The sequence below is a fragment of the Chelonoidis abingdonii genome, chromosome 20, assembly GCF_003597395.2.
Source record: "Chelonoidis abingdonii isolate Lonesome George chromosome 20, CheloAbing_2.0, whole genome shotgun sequence".
Taxonomy (NCBI): Eukaryota; Metazoa; Chordata; order Testudines; family Testudinidae; genus Chelonoidis; species Chelonoidis abingdonii.
This window is the reverse complement of record NC_133788.1, coordinates 21,461,726-21,480,528: the sequence shown is the minus strand read 5'-3', so window position 1 is coordinate 21,480,528 and position 18,803 is coordinate 21,461,726. Positions and strand designations below refer to the sequence as shown.

General features: G+C 39.7%; 1 protein-coding gene across 16 annotated transcripts in view; it reads right to left on the bottom strand.

The window, feature by feature from the left end:
* The window catches only part of NCOR1 (nuclear receptor corepressor 1), a 115,472-nt gene that overhangs the window by 87,062 nt on the left and 9,607 nt on the right, over positions 1-18,803 (bottom strand). For 9 of the 16 annotated variants that reach the window (XM_032784249.2, XM_032784340.2, XM_032784286.2 and 6 more), the window contains exons 2-4: positions 4,419-4,595; positions 1,757-1,893; positions 1,214-1,273 (exon numbers count right to left, since the gene is read on the bottom strand). In XM_032784249.2, the coding sequence (XP_032640140.1) occupies positions 1,214-1,273; positions 1,757-1,893; positions 4,419-4,526 (305 nt within the window). In that variant the 5' untranslated portion in view covers positions 4,527-4,595. The remainder of the gene's footprint in view (positions 1-1,213; positions 1,274-1,756; positions 1,894-4,418; positions 4,596-18,803) is intronic. The other 7 variants (XM_032784296.2, XM_075074007.1, XM_075074003.1 and 4 more) reach the window with 1 other exon arrangement.

Sequence of the window (18,803 nt, the reverse complement as noted above, 5' to 3'; positions counted from 1 at the left end):
AGTTCAAGTCCTTGTCAGTAGTGCTCTACCATCTATGTTGCGGGCTCGGAAGTGATTTAGTGACTCTTCCTGATAATTTTTTTCCAAAGCAAAATAGCAGCATCACTAGCTTCTTTGCAGTGAATTACACAGGATGTCAATAAGATATCTCATATGCTTCACCACCTTCTTAGAAGATTTCATTAGAAGAGATGACAGTAGCTTCCTGTATTTTGCCAAAATTGGTGAATGAGCTTTTCACAATTTGAGAACAGGTTTTTGTCCTTTTACCAGAGTGCTTTGATAACCTACAGCAGGTACTTAGATGGCACTAAACCAAATCCAGTTTTCTTCTTTGTAAATTGCAAGATGAAGACAACTAGTTAATCTCAGACCCAGTATTTGGTAATTATTTCTGGGAATATTCCAATTTAGCATCCAGAGTCGGTGGGCTATTCATCTATTTTACACACTAAATACCACCAGAGTAATGATCAGCACAGACCACTTCTGATCTGTGATCAGATTGAGCCATGAGCAACACTGCATCTGATGCAGTGTAAGTGCAAGGCAGGAGTACAATTTCACCTCACTACAAGGAGTATCATATGCATACCTCTGTGCATCAGAATGTGATTATACCAATGAGTGACCAAAACAATCACGATACTTAACTTTCCCCTACACAGTTGGGCATTCCCAGTATCTAAAACATATTCAGATAATTAAAATCTCAGTCAGATCTGTGGCTGAATTAATCTTTATGATTATTTTCAAGTCTGGTATTCAAAGCACACCGCATACCTCTTAGTTGTAAATCTAGGTAAATACAATTATTTAATAAACATTAATCAGTATTTAACTGGCATTTACTGCCTTAAGTTACATCAGTGCAAAACATATTTAGTTACTATAAAGCAAACTGTTTTTAATTAAAAAAAGACAGACACTTCCATGACAGTAACAGTCAACTATAGCACTGCAATATTAATCTGCTGGAGCCAAAACAGCAGTCATATCTATTTACCATACAAGCAGGACTGGTTTAATAAACAAACTTGCAAAACAGTCCCAAGAACATTTGACTCTGAACTATGTCAAGTGATGTAAATTGTTTTATTACTTTGTTGCAAAAAATCACCACCAATTGCTTGCATTTTTGCACCACATTTAAGTATTTTATACTGTTATGACAAATCAAACAACCCAACTAGCTCTGCTGCTTCTTACTTACCTAGACAGACAAATACCCTCTGCTGAATATTCAAGTGTATGAATTTTATCCCAGTGAAATCTAGGAAACATGATGGATAATATTCACACTGTGATGATTCTTTAATTTTGCTGTATAACTTCACTTGTCACTGTATCTCAAAGAAATAAACATTACACACTTATGGCCAAAATATTTCTAAAGAACTAGTTTGTGATATGCACGAGGGTTCTCAGTTGCTTGCTAAGAAAGTTCTTGGGAGAGGTGGGGGGAAGTGAAGCACAGGTGTCACTTCCTATCTAGGAAACAAACATCTTATTTAAGCCAAGTGGGCTGGGGAGTTGTGCAATGCGTTTTAAACAAGGCAAATCTAAAATAGTGTCAAATACCATAAACAGACCAATACTGTTAGTTAATGGAGAACCCTGTGCTTAATAAAGCTAAGTCCTTAAGCAAGAAATGTGGAAGCAGACTTTTTAATTATGAATATATACCTTTTATAAAGTCTGGTTCAACTCATAACAGATTTCTCTTGCATCTAAAAGTAAAATAGAAGGCCCTTACCTGTCAGAGCCTGGGTGAAATTCAGAAAGCAAGGAAGGCCGTCGACGAAGTTGCTGCTGCTGCTGCTGCTGCTGCAAGAGCTGAGTTGCTTGACTGACTTCCAGATGAGAAGAACGATAATCAGGAACTGCAAACTCCTAAATGAAAAATAGTCCTGACATTTAAGCAAGAATGAAAATTCAAAAGTTATGACACTGAGCCAAAGTACTCAGGAGATGAAGGAATCATGGTTTCTGAATAATTCTTACAAATCAAGAACGGATTCTCTCAGCTTGATTCAAGCCAATAGCTAACTCTTAAAATGGCAAGTTTCTTTTAGACATTTTTTGGATCTCCAAAAGAAATAGATTAGAGAAATAGAGTCATAAAATCCACTATCACAGGAATTACAAAGTAATTTGGAGCCCAAAAGAGAGAGGTGGTCTGGAAATGGGGGCAATATAAAGAAAATAAGAGTGAAATTCACATAGTCATTCCTAGTGAATATATTCAGACCTGTATAGGGAAAAATGATTGCATCTATACACTGGCAGACACATATAGTGACTAAACAAGACAAGTTTGAGGTCCAGGACTCAATATGCTCAGTTCTGGACAAGTGCCAGAAGAGCTTTGTTAACCAAAGCTTGACACAGATTTAAACTCAGAGATTATGAGAAATGCAAGCTCTGTGCCATATGAAAGCTTGGAATAACAACTTGCAAATGGTATGACATTAGTATTTAGCTCCAGTTGTTCATGGGAGATTAGCTGCTACAATCACATGGGAACAGATGCAAAGATACAGCACAGATATTCTCAGGGCCAGTAAACTTTTAAAACCATTATTTTAGACATGATTGGAAAGAAAAAGTTTTATATCCCCAATACTATATCATGAGTACAGAACACTATCCACTGAAGTATCAGAACTCAACATACAAGTGGCTTTAAACTGTCCAGTTACCACACAAATTCTCCATTTTGGAAGATCCTTTGGTAAGAGCTGAAGTTTAAGCCCAACATGGGCACGTCCTAGGGCAGGATGGGGGTGAGGGCAAGGCCAGAGTGCAATTCATCTTGGTAATCCTATCAAGCAGAACAGCACTTTGGAGACCGCTATTCATGGACACAAGCTAGAGCTGCCCAAGTTGAATAACTTGCCCCAAAGGCAAGTTTGGTTCCTGCTACCTCTCGATGAGGTGGAGGAAATCAGCGGGAAAGTAGTACTGTAAACCCACATTACTCCCCCCACACACATCCAGGTGTACTAAGTATTGCTCTGGCATACCCAGGGATCTAGTTCAACTTTTTTTATAGAGAAGAAAGAGAAGGAGCTAGGCAATGGTAAGCTCTCATGGAGAGCTCCTGGGGTCCCAGAGTAGACACACTCTCTCCTTTCCTGAGACTGACCTCCTATGGCACTTGTAGGAACCATTCTGTCACAGCATTTGACATGTCACTTTTTAACTCAGAAAACGTTATTAGATTTGTCAAAGATTTATATAAGTCATCTTTGCACATTGTTGAAAAATTAGTGTTTCCATTGCACAGAAATCCAGCCTTTTTTCCATGTTGGCTACATCTAGTCTAGTAATTCAGCATTACTAGATTAAAAGTAAGACCAAAAAAAGAAAATGATTTTCAATGAGTTCCTCTGGGATTGTGTGTTCCAATTAGGACAAAACCCACCACAAAAATAGAAAAGTTGTATTAAATTTCACAATATAAGGTACTATATTCAAAAAAGACATTTAAATCTTCTTGATTTTATCCCAAGAGTGCCAAGCCAACAAACGGAAGATGTGTGCAGTTTATAAAATCTAACATTTTCCAGAAGAAAAAAAAAAACAAAACAAACAAAAAAAAAAACTTTTGACCAACTATTTAGCAAACCAAAATTGGCAGTAGCTTTGCTCAGTGGTCAAAATGTCTCCTCTGTCATTCCACTCTGGTTTACATATATTTACATTTGAGTTTTCAACATTAAAAATAAAACCAGAGGAAGTGAGAATCAAAAAAGACTGCCTTAATTTAGACAAAAGATTCTCTATTTGCCAAATAAATATTGCTACTCCACTCACTTTGCACACTAAGAGAAACTAACTAAACACTGAAACAGATAACATTTTTCTTGAGGCAATTTACAGAAATGAAAATAGGAAGTAGCACATAACTGACAATCTGAACATTTCACTTAGGATGCCTGCATGGTTTTAATATTTTGGTAGACTATTACTAACATATCATCATAACAGTCTTACCACCTTGGGCTGGGATCTCACCAGATTTCACAAACTACAGTGCTGCAGCAAGTAAGGATAAACTCAAACCCCTTTGACTCAATACCTCATTATGGAGTTATGGAGCAATAAAATGCTGGAAGGGACACCTTTTAGATAAGGTATTAAAATGTGGCCAGAAACATTTAAAACCATATCCCATATTTTGTTTAATTAGAGCTATTAACCTTGGTGAACTGGACAAATTCCATCAAAGGAAGACAGAACAAAAATGTGTAAATTCCCCTCATCAGTTTTATTTAGGTTCAATACTCTGAAATTTCATTGTTTTTCAAACCATCCATGGCCTAGGATTAAGCAGGTAAAAATACACGTTTGGCATGAGCAAAATACCCGAATGATAGGTTCAGGTTGTAATCTGCATGCTATCTGCTCCTTACCTGCTGATGTCGAGGGTTAGAGAAGGTGTACTGGACAGAGTGAGTAGGATAACGATTCTGTTCTGTGCTGAATGCTCCTTGGTTAGGAGGGTAGCCCGAACTTGACATTATCAGAGAAGGAGTCTTCACAAACTGAGAGATCAACACGAGCAAGAAACCATGTTTCTAGGAAACCGCCTAAACGGGAAAAAAAGAGCACTGATAAGCAATGAAGTACCAGATGTACTTCCAACACATTATAACCATAGTCACCTAAGCAAAACAACCATTACCAGTAAAAGCTTCCCCACGCACCCGATACATTTATTCAGTAGGCTACTCTAGTCCGAATCCTGTTAGCTGTTCTTAAATGGGCTCAAACACAGAGGGGTCAGCATTAGCTACAAAAGGGTTTGAGAATTATATTGTCAGACTCCATCATTTTAACAGTCACCAATTTAATTAGAAAGATTTTACTTTTTAAATAGGTCACTTAAAGGAGTTCTTATATAGCCAAATGGTATGGACTACAATGTCTAAAAGGGAACTGGATAAATTCATGGTGGCTAAGTCCATAAATGGCTATTAGCCAGGAAGGGTAAAAATGGTGTCCCTAGCCTCTGTTCATCAGAGGATGGAGATGGATGGCAGGAGAGAGATCACTTGATCATTGCCTGTTAGCTTCACTCCTTCTGGGGCACCTGGCATTGGCCACTGTTGGTAGACAGATACTGGGCTAGACGGACCTTTGGTCTGACCCGGTACGGCCGTTCTTATGTTGGTAATTACCTTACGATAAGGGTGTAATGAGCTAAATTCACCTCTTTGGGAACTTTTTTTTTTTTCAAATGGATATCAATGGCTCTGTACTTCCTTAAGTGAATCTCGAGGCCAGATGGGTCAGTATTCACTACATCACCAGTCCTATTGGACCCTACAAGAAGTTATTACTATTGAATGGCAGCTTGCCAGCCTTAGTTCTTAGATAGGCAGGCACACATAAAAGCCATTATTAAAAATGGCAGCCTTGTTAGCAGTCTCAGGCTATGTCTACACTTCACTCCAGTATGGACTACAGTGATGTGAATTGCAAAGTGCTCCAAAGTGTTGTACTCTTTATTGCCCTGTGTAGATGCTGCTGGCACAAACTAAAAGGTATCTAGTTTGCAGAGAACCCATCCAAGACTGAGGCAAGGCTTGTAGGAAGGAGCTTTGAAGAACTAGCCTTTTTTAAACACAAACATATAAACTCCATTACCGAGAACCTGTCTGAAGATAATTTAAAGCAGTCTGCAGTCTTGGAAATTCTTATTGCAACTGGATATCCGAATAGCTATGGCAACAAAAAACTATCCACTTTCATCTGCAACTAACCAGAAGAGCATGCCACCATCTGTGGCGCAGATCTGGATATGGTGATGCATGCACTTGTGACCTCTGTATTCAGTTATCACTTGCATCCAAGAACGAAGGCACACACCTTGAAATAGCTGAGAAAATTCAGCAGCCCATCTGCTTAGCAACATAAGTCACCATGAAAAACTAACTTAAGTATTCTTATATAGTCTCTACAGTCTTAGTTGTTAAATACAAAACAAACACATGCCAGCTTTTTTTCCTTAGTACCAATCTGTTGCCCAGTGGTATATCTGTAGTATGTTGTTCAAACCTGTTGGACAAGTATGTTTCATGCAGTATCTCTCTTTGGTCTTGCACAATATTACACATTAAATGTTACGAGTACTGAACTTAGCAGGAAAAAAATGAGAAAGATCATGCTTTTAAACACTATAATCCACACGTGAGGGTACAGATGAGATATAAAATCCTTGAATGCTTTTCTCTATTTCCTGATTTGTGGCTGTCTAAACGAGACAAAGTTGAATCCAAGGGATGCTTTCCGGGCCAAATGTGGCCCAGAATTTGGGTTTCTGAAAACAAACTTCCATAAAACATAAAATCAAAATTTAAAAAACAAATATTAAAAAAAAAAAGCTAGGTAGATATTCCATGGTAGCTTTGGCAACTCAAACATTGCATCGTACTAGAGATGCACATGAGGCAACAGTCTGACAAAATGCAAATAAAACCTGACCACAAACTGACTTATCAAAGGGAAGTGAATAGTCTCCATTCAGTATCTCAGCTAAATGAAATCACGATGTAACAAACAGCATAAATGGGAAAAAATCTGAATTTTTAAACTTCCGGTTTCAGTAAATTAAAAATATATATTTAATTTGACCACATTCCTTTAGGGCATCAGGAAAACAAAAAAAGGAAACAAGCAAAACAAAATTGTGTGTGAAAACTTACAGGCAGTACATCTTGTCTCTGTTGTTGAGCAATGGCATGCAAAGATGCAAGTTTTATTAGGGGAACAGAATCTGCAAGTCTCAGGTTGAGAGTGGTGGAAAGGGTTGGAGAGAGGGTGTAGAAAAAAAGAGGCTTGACTATCCTCCCTCTAACTCTCCGATGGTGTTCAGACTCCCTGGCAACATTGACAACTTTAGAAACTTCACATTGTACATGTGAAAATGCTCAGTCATTTGTTTTTTTCCAGTGACTTCCTCATTGTGAACTAGAAACATGCCAACTTTCAAGCTCTCAAGCCGTAAAGCTATTTTTTATTATTGTCAAAAATAGGAGCAACAAAAGAGGCTAGAGGAAAAAAAAAAAGTTGCAGAAATAGCGTCAGGAGTAATCCAGGTCACAGTGAGCCAAGAGTTGGAGAATGGAGACCACGTCTACTCCACAAACTTTGGTCCACACAATGTACATCATAAAACAGCCAATGAAGTTCGTACATCACCTGTGCATGTGCATACTTGGCTGGTTCCATTGGCAACATACATACTCACCAGGAGTGCTTGCATGGATATAAAGCACAGTACACCATGAGTAGGATTATCCCAGTGACCTCAGCACTATTATCATGAACATTGCTAACATGACAAATGATTCTCCTGTATTTGTAGGAGAATCATTCAGGAAGTACTGAAACAATGGGATCACAATGGGGAACACGAGGATATCCTTAATAAGAATTTGTTAATGGACTTAGTGAAAAAAATCCCAGGTTGCTGGTGGCGTTCATGGAGTAGCTGCAGACAGTGAAGCGCTAATTCTGGTGCTGAGAAACAAGCTTTTGCAAGTGGAAGCACATTATAATGCACCTTTGGGATGATGAACAGTGGCTGCAGAACTTTCAGATGCAAAAAGTCACATTCCTGGATTTGCACGCGGAGCTTGGACCAGCCCTCCACCACAGAGATAGCAAAACAAGGCCCATATTGACAGTGGAAAAACAAGTGGCAATCACAGCCTGGAAGCTTGCAAATCCAGACTGCTACTGGTCAGGGGAAATCATTTTGGAGTTGGGAAATCCACAGTGGGGGCCACTGTCATGCAAGTGTGTAAGGTCATTAATTGTCTTCAGCTATGCCAGGTTGTGATTAGTGGAAGGCAAGGCATAATGGATGGATTTGCAACTATGAGGTTCCTGAACTGCCATGGGAAGATACATGGAACAGATCTCCCCATTTTGGCACCAGCCAACCTCGCTATTGAGTACATCAACAAAAAAGGATACTTTTCCATAGTTATGTAAGTGCTAGTGGATCACGGGAGTTGATTCATTGATATCGACGTAGATTGGTCAGGGCAGGTGCAAGATACCTGTGTCTTTAAGGACTGTTCAAGAAGTTGCATGCAGGGTCAGTCTTTCCTGAGCAGTGGATTAACACTGGAGATGTGGAAATGCCAACAGGGACCCAGCCACTGGCCATCCAGATGGCATCAAGGAAAGATTCAAATATCAGCTCAGCAGGTGCAGAATGTCTACGGAATGTACTTCTGGTACACTGAGGGGTGCTGTCATTCTTTACTCACCAGGTCACAGCAAGGAAAACATCCTAATGATTGTTTCTACATGTTGTGTGCTGCATAATATGTGAGGAAAAGGGAGAAAAACTGCCACCAAGGTGGAGGGATGAGATGGAATGTCTCTCCCCTGAATTTGAACTGCCAGACACCAGTGCTATTAGAAGAGCTCAACATGGAACTATGTATTTGAGGGATGCTTCACAGTCAGCCATCGCAGTGTTCTCTGGCATCTGGCTCATGTAATTTAAATAATGTTTTTTGGGGGGTTGCCTGCTAATATATATTGTGTTGTGCCTCTTGCAAGTTAAAAATACTGTTGGGCCTGCGGCTTTGCCTGTTGCTATGAATTGTGTTGTGCACGCCATACATTTATAAATACAGCTGCATGTTTCACCGACGTTACGAATTCTGTGGTGCGTTTATAAGTAGTTCGATTTCTTTACTGCAGTTATGCATTCCATAATACTTGTGAATTAATAAACAATCTGAGTGCAAAAATTAGGTGCATAAAATCAGAGTACAAACATATACATACATTATACAAACTTAACAATTTAATGGGGTGAAACTTTTTAAATTTCTGTTGAAAAGGAAGTCAACATTTACATTCATTTGTGTAAACAAAAAAGTAGTTCAATGTAGTCAGTTGCAGCTTTCCATACACCAATCTGTGGTTTTCACAGGTCTCTGTATAGGAAGCTGTGATTTTCCTTGTTGTTCCTCTTGAGCAAAGTGGTAGGGGTAAGCAAGTGTACCATGATGCCACATGGTATCTTGGGGGTGTAGGGAGCAGGAAGCACTGAGTTCTCCAAACAGTGGAAAGGCTGATGAGTCTAGGATTTTTGGACATGTAGGTGAGCCAGCATCTGCACCCCTTTGGTTTCCTGAGAAGACTCATTACGCCGCAGTGCATTTTCCACTACTTGTCCTCCTGGCACATCTGGGCCTTTTGCCTATCCTCTCTGTCCTTCTCATGCTCTTGGTCATAGTGGCCCTCCAAGATCTTTGTTCAGTCCAATGAACCTCTGGCTTGCAGGATCTTGAACACATCCTCCCTAGTGCTCTTCCTTCTCCTCAGCAGGGTCAGGCATTCTGCATGGGTAAAGGAGGCACTTCTCAAGGCTACCACACCAAAAATTGCTGATAAAAAAAAAAAGGGCATATGCACCATTAAATTTACAGTTCGAAAGGGAAAGATTAAGTTTCAAAACTCCTTTCTCTTGTTTCCACAAATACTTTAATGCTGATTGACAATTCAGCTTTTGAACATCTCACCACAACACTGCTCTCCAGCGCCAGGCACGGTGAGTATGGCCTGGCATAGAGGATGGGGACGGGGGGGGGTGGTGTGAGGGTGAGGGGTGAGGGGAGATTTTCTGTGCATGAACCCATACATTTTTAGACCCTATTCCATGGGTACAAGTAAAGAACAATGGCAGTAAATACTGGTACTATTTTTCATAGTCAGTAGTGATTTCAGCTGATAGCTCATTCCTGAGAGTCACAAAGGCAGATAGAACCAAGCTGCTACTAGCATCCCAAAGCTGCCCTGGCCAGTATGTCACTACCCTATTTGCTGCAATGAACCAGGCAAACTTGAACCAAAATGGCATGGGAAAGTGTCCTATCAAAGAAGAAGAAATAAGGCTGCCATCCCTAGAAACCTTCAGGAGAGGATGGCAGAGTATCTCCATTCAAGTTTCATCGAGATCTTATGAGGATAAGAGGGATAGCCCTATTCACGTGGCCAAGGTGCTCCTCATAGCCCCTCTACTCCAACAAGGCAATCAAAAGCAGATGCAGACTCTATCACGCTTTGTTCTATCTCTACCTGAGCACAGGACACTGAATCAATGTAGACTGTGTAATCTGAATGTTGGTACTGGTCAGCAATTTGTTTTGAATTTATTTCCTATCTTTATTTCTCATACTATACTAGTAAAACAATGAAAAGTTGATCCCTTGGTCTTGTACATTGGAGCTGGGCCGGGCACCATCTTTAAATGGCCACAAGGGTTGGGGGAGGAAGGAAGCAAAAGCAAATAAACATTGTAAGGAAAACTGTGCACATACACTTACCTCCTTTCCCCTTCATCAGCAGGCTCTTCTACGCTCTCCTGGTGGGACTGGCTAGACTTCTGTGGAGTTCCAAACAGGTCTTCCTGGGTTACAGCATAGCTGGTGTCCCCCATTGCATCTCCTCCTCCCCCTCCCTCTTTATGGCAGAAGTCTTCACTCAGGCTCTTCCAAGGTGTCCACAGAGCTCTGCAGGGTGCCGGTGGGGCCACCGTCAAGTACAGCATGAAGTTCATTGCAAGTGTGGCAGGTCTCTGAGGGCAGCACCATATTTCTTGTTGCCCTTCCTCACCTTGTGGTATCCCTGGCAAAGTTTATTTGCTTTCATGTGGCACTGCTTCTAATCCCCAATGCACCCCTTTTCCTACATCCCCCGTGACATCCATTCATACATGTCCATGTTTCTACAGCTGTTCCACAGCTGTGCTTGCACAGTCTTCCCCCCCCCCCACCACACACACACACAGACCCAGGAGATTTAATTCTTCTTGCTGCTCCATGCAGGCGTATGTCTAATGCCTGTGTGTATGTGGAGCCATGGTAAGGCAGACACAAACAAAGGTGAATTTCTAGGTATGCTTCCTATGGTTTACAATCAGGAAAAGATATTTCAAAAACGTAGGGGAGGTTTTGATGGGGGGAGAACAGGGTTTGGAAGCATTCCAGTCTATGTTACTCCTATGCAGTGGAGTTTAAAATTGTGAGCAGATGGTCACTGCTGCAAAGACTGGGGCACTATCGGACAGTGGCTGGAAGACTGTTAGGGTCAACACAGGTCACGCAGTGTCTACACTCACGTTGTGTTGACCAAATTAGGTCTACCATGGCTCTACACTGTTTGGGGAGATAGTTTCACTCAATCACCATAACAGACATTTATGTTGACCAGAAACAAATTTGAATGTAGACAAATACATTAATAGATTGACACAAGCTGATTTGTGTTGACTTCACTTTCTGGTATAGGTGAGGTAGTGGGAGATGAGGAGATTGTGGTGGATAGTATTGCAATTTGGGGGGCGTCCTCCTCCACTTTTTTTTGATGGACTGAGTATTCTAGAGGGAGATGGGAACAGGAATGAAGTGAGGGGGTGGGAGAATCAGGGCCAGGGAGATAGTGCAGGGAAAAGTGTGGCATAAATGTAGATGTCACCAGAGAGAAGGAGGCAGCAACTATGGAGAGCTATGGATCTGAACTGACAAAAAGGGGCTGGGGAAGAGAGATGAGGACAGGGAAATAAGAGAAGCTGAAGCTGTTGGGAGGAGGAGGACAAAAATGACAGGGAAATGGTGATACTGTGAGAAGGGGAGCAGGAGAGCTGTGGTCAAAGCCACAAGGAAACTATAGGGGAACACAGCCCGGTAGGAATAATCAGAAAACTAATTTAAGTTTAAATTCAAGCGGCCCAAAGTTCCTGATAGATGCCACAAAAGATTGACTGTTGACATTACTGTCTAAGTTTTAAAAGTATGCATGTTCCTGTGATAGTTAATTGAGTTATTTGTGCAAGAAAATGATTTCACAACACGTGTTGCGAAGTGGAGACCTATAAAATCTGGTTATTGCAGTACAATACAGAATTCTGCACCAATAAGCTTAAGAGGTCTAGTGCAAAAATGCGGCCACCAGGGGCTTTTCCTGTGGCCACAGACTCCTGGGCTGTGTTTTTGAGGTTTTGTTTTTTTTGGGTTGGGGGGGGGGGGAGAAGTAGCCAAAGTAGTGACCCCTCCCCTCCCTGTTGCTCCTGGATACACCACCTTGGTGTTGGTTGCTGGGGACACCAGTAGGGGTTGGGTCCTGCCACCTTTGGAGACACCTGGGGCACAGTGCTGGAGAAGCAGGCAGCCGGTGAATTCCCCACCTTCCCAGGGGTGGTGGGGCTCAGGCTTTGGGCTTTAGCCCTGGGATGGGGCTTTGGGCTCCTGCCTCAAGCTCTTACTGCACAGTGGCAGGCCCCAGTAACCAACACTCCGTCCCCGGACCCAGGCTGCAGGGCTTCGGGCTCTGGCCATGGGGGTTTACGGTCCAGCCCCCCGCTGCCTCCCCCAACTTTCCATCTGGGGCTTAATTTATCTCCAGGCTTGTCAAGGCTAAGTAAGTCTGCTGTAAAATGTGATACTTGTATGTTTGTAAATATCACTTTTCACAACAGACTTACTAGCTAGCAATAAACAAATTACAATGATTTGGACATGTATATGTGCATATTTATTTGGTTTTCCATAAAGTTACGTAAGTATTCTAGGAAAAAGACTAAAAGGTCTTAAGAGCGGCCACCAACAAGAGTTAGTGGCCACACTCTGAGGCCACCAAATTTTTGTCCTGAGAACCCCTGGTCTAGTGTGCCATCAATATGGGTAAAGTTACACAGGACTTCATTAGTGCTAAGAAGAGTTGCATATGTCAATCACAGAGGTTGGATAACTGATAGGTCTCTAAAACAGGATACACTTATTTGCCAGAAACATCCACTGGAAATGTTTTCATATTGTCAGCTAATCATAATCTACGTCTAACAAGTAATGCATAAATAGCAAATCAACATCTCTGAAAGCTACCCAACACAGAAGGAAACAGAAACAATAAAAATCAATTTTTAAAAAATATAAATTTTTTAGTCAAGTTGGATCAATTATCTTTCCAAACCCAGAAATACCACACTTGGACTTCAGCTTTCTAATACAACTCCTAACACTCCAGACTGATGACAACTCATTTTTACCAGTCTCAGTCCGTTTATACATGGCATTCACAGTCAGATCTATTCCATGCAAGTTAACAGCTCTGCAGTCACCAGTTTCCTGTTTCATTATCAATGGAGTCATAAGATAGCAATGAAGAATTTTAGTTAAAAAACAAAAACAAAAAAACCCACAGTTAGGTTTCAGAGTAGCAGCGGTGGTAGTCTGTATACGCAAAAAGAACAGGACTACTTGTGGCACCTTAGAAACTAACATTTATTTGAGCATAAGCTTTCGTGGATTACAGCCCACTTCATCGGATGCTTCAGCTCACCCTAACTGATCACTTTTGTTATAATGTTTATTGTAACACCCATTGTTTCAGGTTCTTGTGTGTGTGCACGCACGTGCGTATATATCTATCTTCCTACTGTATTTTCCACTGCATGCATCCGATGAAGTGTGTTTTAGCCCACGAAAGCTTATGCTCATATAAATTTGTTAGTCTCTAAGGAGCCACAAGTACTCACGTTCTTTTTACAGATAATTAGGGCTCCCACTGATAGCTGTTTCAGACCACTGAGTCTTAGAACAAAAACCCTCCCTGCTAAGTGTTACAGAAACAGACAAGAAATTAGTACATTTAGCTACAGAAACATTAGCATAAGAGGCCAACTCCAAAACAGAGCACTCTTTGCTTCAACTCAGGAACCAATCAGAAGGTTGGTTTCCAAACACACTCATTTATACTGTGCTTTACATACAAGAAATGCAGGAGATATACTTCACTTCACTCCTTTCAGTGTGCATTCTGTTGGAGACAATGACAAGAGATTGAAAAGAATCCTTAAATCTTACTGCACTTTTTTAAAAAATGTAATTGATTTCTTTAATAGATCAACATCAGTATTTTACATAAAGGCACTAGCCATTTTAGGTTCTACATTATAACTGGGAAAACACTTTTGTAGAATAAAAATGTATTTTTTAAAAACGTTAAGATCCTTTTCGTAAGTGCTGTGAATCATTTATTACTTTGGCCTCAAAATCTCAGAATGACATGTTCATGTCCAGGGCCTTGGACATATGCTATCATGATGAATTAAAATAATGCATTGTCATTTTATTTTAATTAGCATTTTATTGTAACCTACTTGTTTTCTTTTATTGTAATTCTGTAAGTTTGCACTGACTTCGTTTTCTATGACAAGAAACCTAAAAAAAATCTGAACTGTTCCTTTAGGACTTTAATCTTAAATAGTTATATACAACTTTTTTTTTGTAGAAAGGGTACAACCACAAAAATTGCCATTCCTATCTCTATTAAGATACCAAGTTATGAGGCACATAAGGCCCTATTAACATTTTATAACCATGCTGCTCAGTTAATTAGAAATGTCTTAAGCTTTAGGGGCCCCCAAAAGCACAACTGAGAATAGTACTATATTGTCCAAGAAAATCACACAAAACAATGCTCTTGAGTTTCTCTCTTTCCAATTACTCAAGGAACTTTAAAATATATCAATCAAATCCAGTTAACATATTTAAACTGTAAATATTAAGAAATCATCATACATGAAGTAAAAGACTTACTAGTATTGACAAAAATTATGTTCCACGAAAACCCAGAAAGAGCAGCTAGACTTTTAGAAAGAGGTAAATACTATGATAGCATTCAGAAGGTATTTACACCAACATTCTAATGTAACTCATTAGCAAGAAAAAACTTGGAGCGATTTTGGACTTTCAGACTTGAAATATATTTTATTTAGGGAGGGGGAAGAGGTGAGTGGGTGTGTGGAGACAGCTGATTTAAATCTTCATTGAGAAGAACTTGGAGAGAGACCATTTAAACTACTGAGAATTCTAGCAGTCCAACTCCTGAAATCACAACGGGGCAATTACTAAAAGTAAGAGTTACTTTTAAAAGCTGAATATAGTGATTCACAGTTAACTGCAACATGTAAAGTGAAGCTTTTTAAAAAAAAAAAAAAAAAAAAATCACAAGTAGTATTCACATTCCCACCCCACACGCACACTTTCAATTACAGAGTTCTTGGTTAGAAAAATGTTACATTTGATCTGTTCATCCTAAACCATTTTAATCTATGCATACACAGAATCAATTGGATCAACAGAACTGCGTCTGACCAATATCTGTACAAATAGCCTGACATGATTTAATACTGCAAGCACACTGTATATGTTCTACTTGTCTCTGAAGAGTCAGCAAGCATTAGCATTTTCAGTGTCAAATCTAGAAAACCAGCATGGCTCCACAGTATCCTCTCTCAACTATACTTTTCATCTTACATTTATATTCTTTCTACAGTCAAGTCTAAACTTAATTACCAAAGGATTCTACACTAAGGCCTTGTCTTTATGGGGAAAACAGACCACAATATAAGTTATTGCTAGATAAGCTATTGTAGAAGAGTTCCCTGTGTGGATACTACTCTGGGATTAAAAAAAATCACCACTTTATTCTGGAATAATTACTGCACAATACCAGAATAAAGTGTCTACATGGGGAGCTATTATGGAACAGCTATTCTAGTCAATTTCCCTAGGCAGACAAGACCTAAGAAAAGTTGGATAAGCCATTTAGTCACAAGAACTTTACTTACAGGCAGCTCTTTTCCCTTAAAGTTTCCCTCTTAAACCGGCAACAAATATGAGGATCTTATTGACTAACAAACACAGGTGTATGTGTCTGTGTAACAGTGCAGTACGTGCTACAATTCCAGCCTTCCTGTCCTGATACAAACCTTTCCTTATCTTACTGAGTGTTACCATTTCAGTATCAAAACAGAATTTGACTGACATTTGAAAAAATGTTAATTTCTGTCTCCGTTTTTGTGGTACAATGGGTAATGTCACTCATCCTTATGCTGCTTACAAGAGCTGTTCTTGGACAACAGAAAGTAATCTCTCTTGAGCTACCTTTATAGCTTAGAAATGATACACTTATTTTTTGAACTACAGAAACTTGACCTGGATTCTGTCCTGTATAATTAAAAATATAACTAGAAACTTTAACAAAGACCACAAAGATCTCCCTACCCACTCAGTTATACTGTTTCTCCCTCTCCATCCTGCAAACCTACTTCTAGAAAAACTGGGCAAAAATATTATGAGTTCTTATAGACTTCACTGACGGTCACCGGATGTGGACTTTCATGGACCGAGAACTAGCAAGTACCAGGCAAAACAGTTCTGCAAGAAGTCACAGCACTGAAACAACCAAACAAGAGTATCTTAAAAAAATGCATATTTTAGTCCCCAATCTCAGTCACTCTTCCTGGGGCAAAAGGAATTGGAAGAAAAAAAACTTACTGAGCACTCACTCTGTGCTGGTAGGAAAGAGGGAAAAGGTGCAGGCATGCAGAAGGGCAGACATTTATAAATAATTTGGATTTCTATTTGTTATAGTGAGTCCAACTGAAATTAATCAATGCTGCAGAACATCACTGGGTTACAGTCAATACCCAGTATCAATTACTTATTAGGAGGGAATTATTACTGTCCTTCTAAAACAGATGGGTTCCTGGTCCATGACTAGTGCTCTAGGGACTGTGATAATACAAATAAATAACAAGTACAATATTATTTGAGAGCAGCTGTGATATGGGAAAACAAAGTCAAGAAATTAAATCATGAGCAAAATACAAATTCTTTGCTTTTAACTGCAGGTTTGGAAGGGTAAGAATCTTTTTCCTCTTTCCCCATTGAAAGCTTTGACTATGTAGTTTTATTTGCATATTCATGAACTACCCTTCTACTGCTCATTGTACTTTGCAGATGTAGACAGCAGGAAAAATTTAACTTCTTAATCAACAAACATATATTTGTATTTCAACAACAAAAACGTTATTAGAAGCATGCAACATTTCATGCAACATTTAAATCATAGGTTACTCTTTACAAGAATCTCTTCTTTAAGAAGGCAACGTTTTAACAATAACTTCTAAATCCAGTTTTAACAATAGCTTGCTTCTAAGGCCAATTTTAACAACAGTGTCTAAGGCCAAAGATCTCATAGTGAGGGCCCTTTAAGAAATTGAGAGATTATGCATGCCCCATTATGGCAGGGTTGCTGTACTCCTGAATACCCGAAGTACTAACTACAGATTGTGTCTGGTTCACATTGTAAGTGACATGAGAAGAAGACAGAGTAGACTAATACAGCCAGTGACAGGAATGACAAAAGCCAAAGAGCATTACAGCAGCCAAAAAGAAGATGTCATGTATTATCCGTATCAGCAAATATGAAATATCGGCATGACTTTTCCAGCTACACTAAGACTGCAAAATATAAATATATAATAATTCTGATTGTGAACAGGACATTTCCATGAACACAGACTACAGTACTGTCAAATTCCTAACACACTTTAATAAAAATACTTGTGAAACTTTATTCAATCTTTTAATATTAATAATTCAAGTTTGATTAAGAACAAATTTTCACTGCAATTCTGAAAGTGGAACACTGTCGCAGGTTAAATAATTTAGACCAATTTTACAGGATTTTTAAAGCTATAATATAATTTAAATTACCAATTTAACTCACTTCTGGAAAGTAAGTTTAAAAGTAATGTTCCACCAAAGCAAAAAAGTTATGGAGCTAATAGGGTGCAATTTATAAATGCTCTTATCCAGCAAAATTGTATTCTAATCTCTATGCTGTAATTTAGGATGTTAAATAAAAGTTGTTAATGTGAACAGAAATGCAAGGCCTGAGTTAAATGAAGCTATGGTGCATTAAATGGAAGACCATGTGAAAGGTAATTAGGCCGTGTAATGTTTGAAACATAATCTGTTCCTAAAGAAAGGGAACTCAGACTGCATTTACATCTGTTAAGTAGTATCTAATCAGCAACTCTCTTACCTTGAAAAAAATGTGTGCTGTTCTAGAAGAGTATATACTCAAGCAAAAGTTAACGTTTACAAAGTCAGGCCATTGGCTAGCAAACAAGTAGTACAGTTCAGTTTCTAGTTTCTCATTTGCTGGCTGCAAAGGCAATCTCTGAGGGATGAAACACTTCAACCCTCTTCAGCTACACTTGTGGCTAATGAAGGACTGGCATTCATATATAACCTGAAGGAACTCCTGCTCAGCACCTATTGGCCAAAGAAGGTCACCACAACATGAAACCATGAGATATGGCGAAGTCCTCCACTCATTGGTTAGAGTGAGGAGGGTGTAAACATTTTCTTGATTAAAGTATGGTTAAATTTGTGCTAGGTGATGGGTTAGATACAACCAATGAGGGAATAGTTCAACACCTATAGTTAGGTATTATGGTTTTCCCAATTTCATATGAATTTTCACATGACAACATGCATGCAATATTAGACACCTTTCATTCTGAAGACATTTTATGCATCTCCTGGTCTCCTCTCCACCACAGCTCCACTCCCAGAAAAAGCACTGTAAGTTGTCTAAACTCCTTCCTGCCACATGGGGCCACAGCCGTGGTACCCCTAACCCACCCAGCAATATCGTCAATCTATCCAACTACACACACAGCCCAGCAGAAAAGTCTGTCCTATCTCGGGGACTGTCTTTCTGCCCTGCCACCCCCACCAACATGATACAGTTCTGTGGCGATCTGGAAGCCTACTTTTGCCATCTCCGACTCAAAGAATACTTCCAGGACAACACTGAACAGTGCATTGATACACAGGTACCCTCCCACCAACAGCACAAGAAGAAGAACTCCACATGGACTCCTCCTGAGGGTCGAAATGACAGTCTGG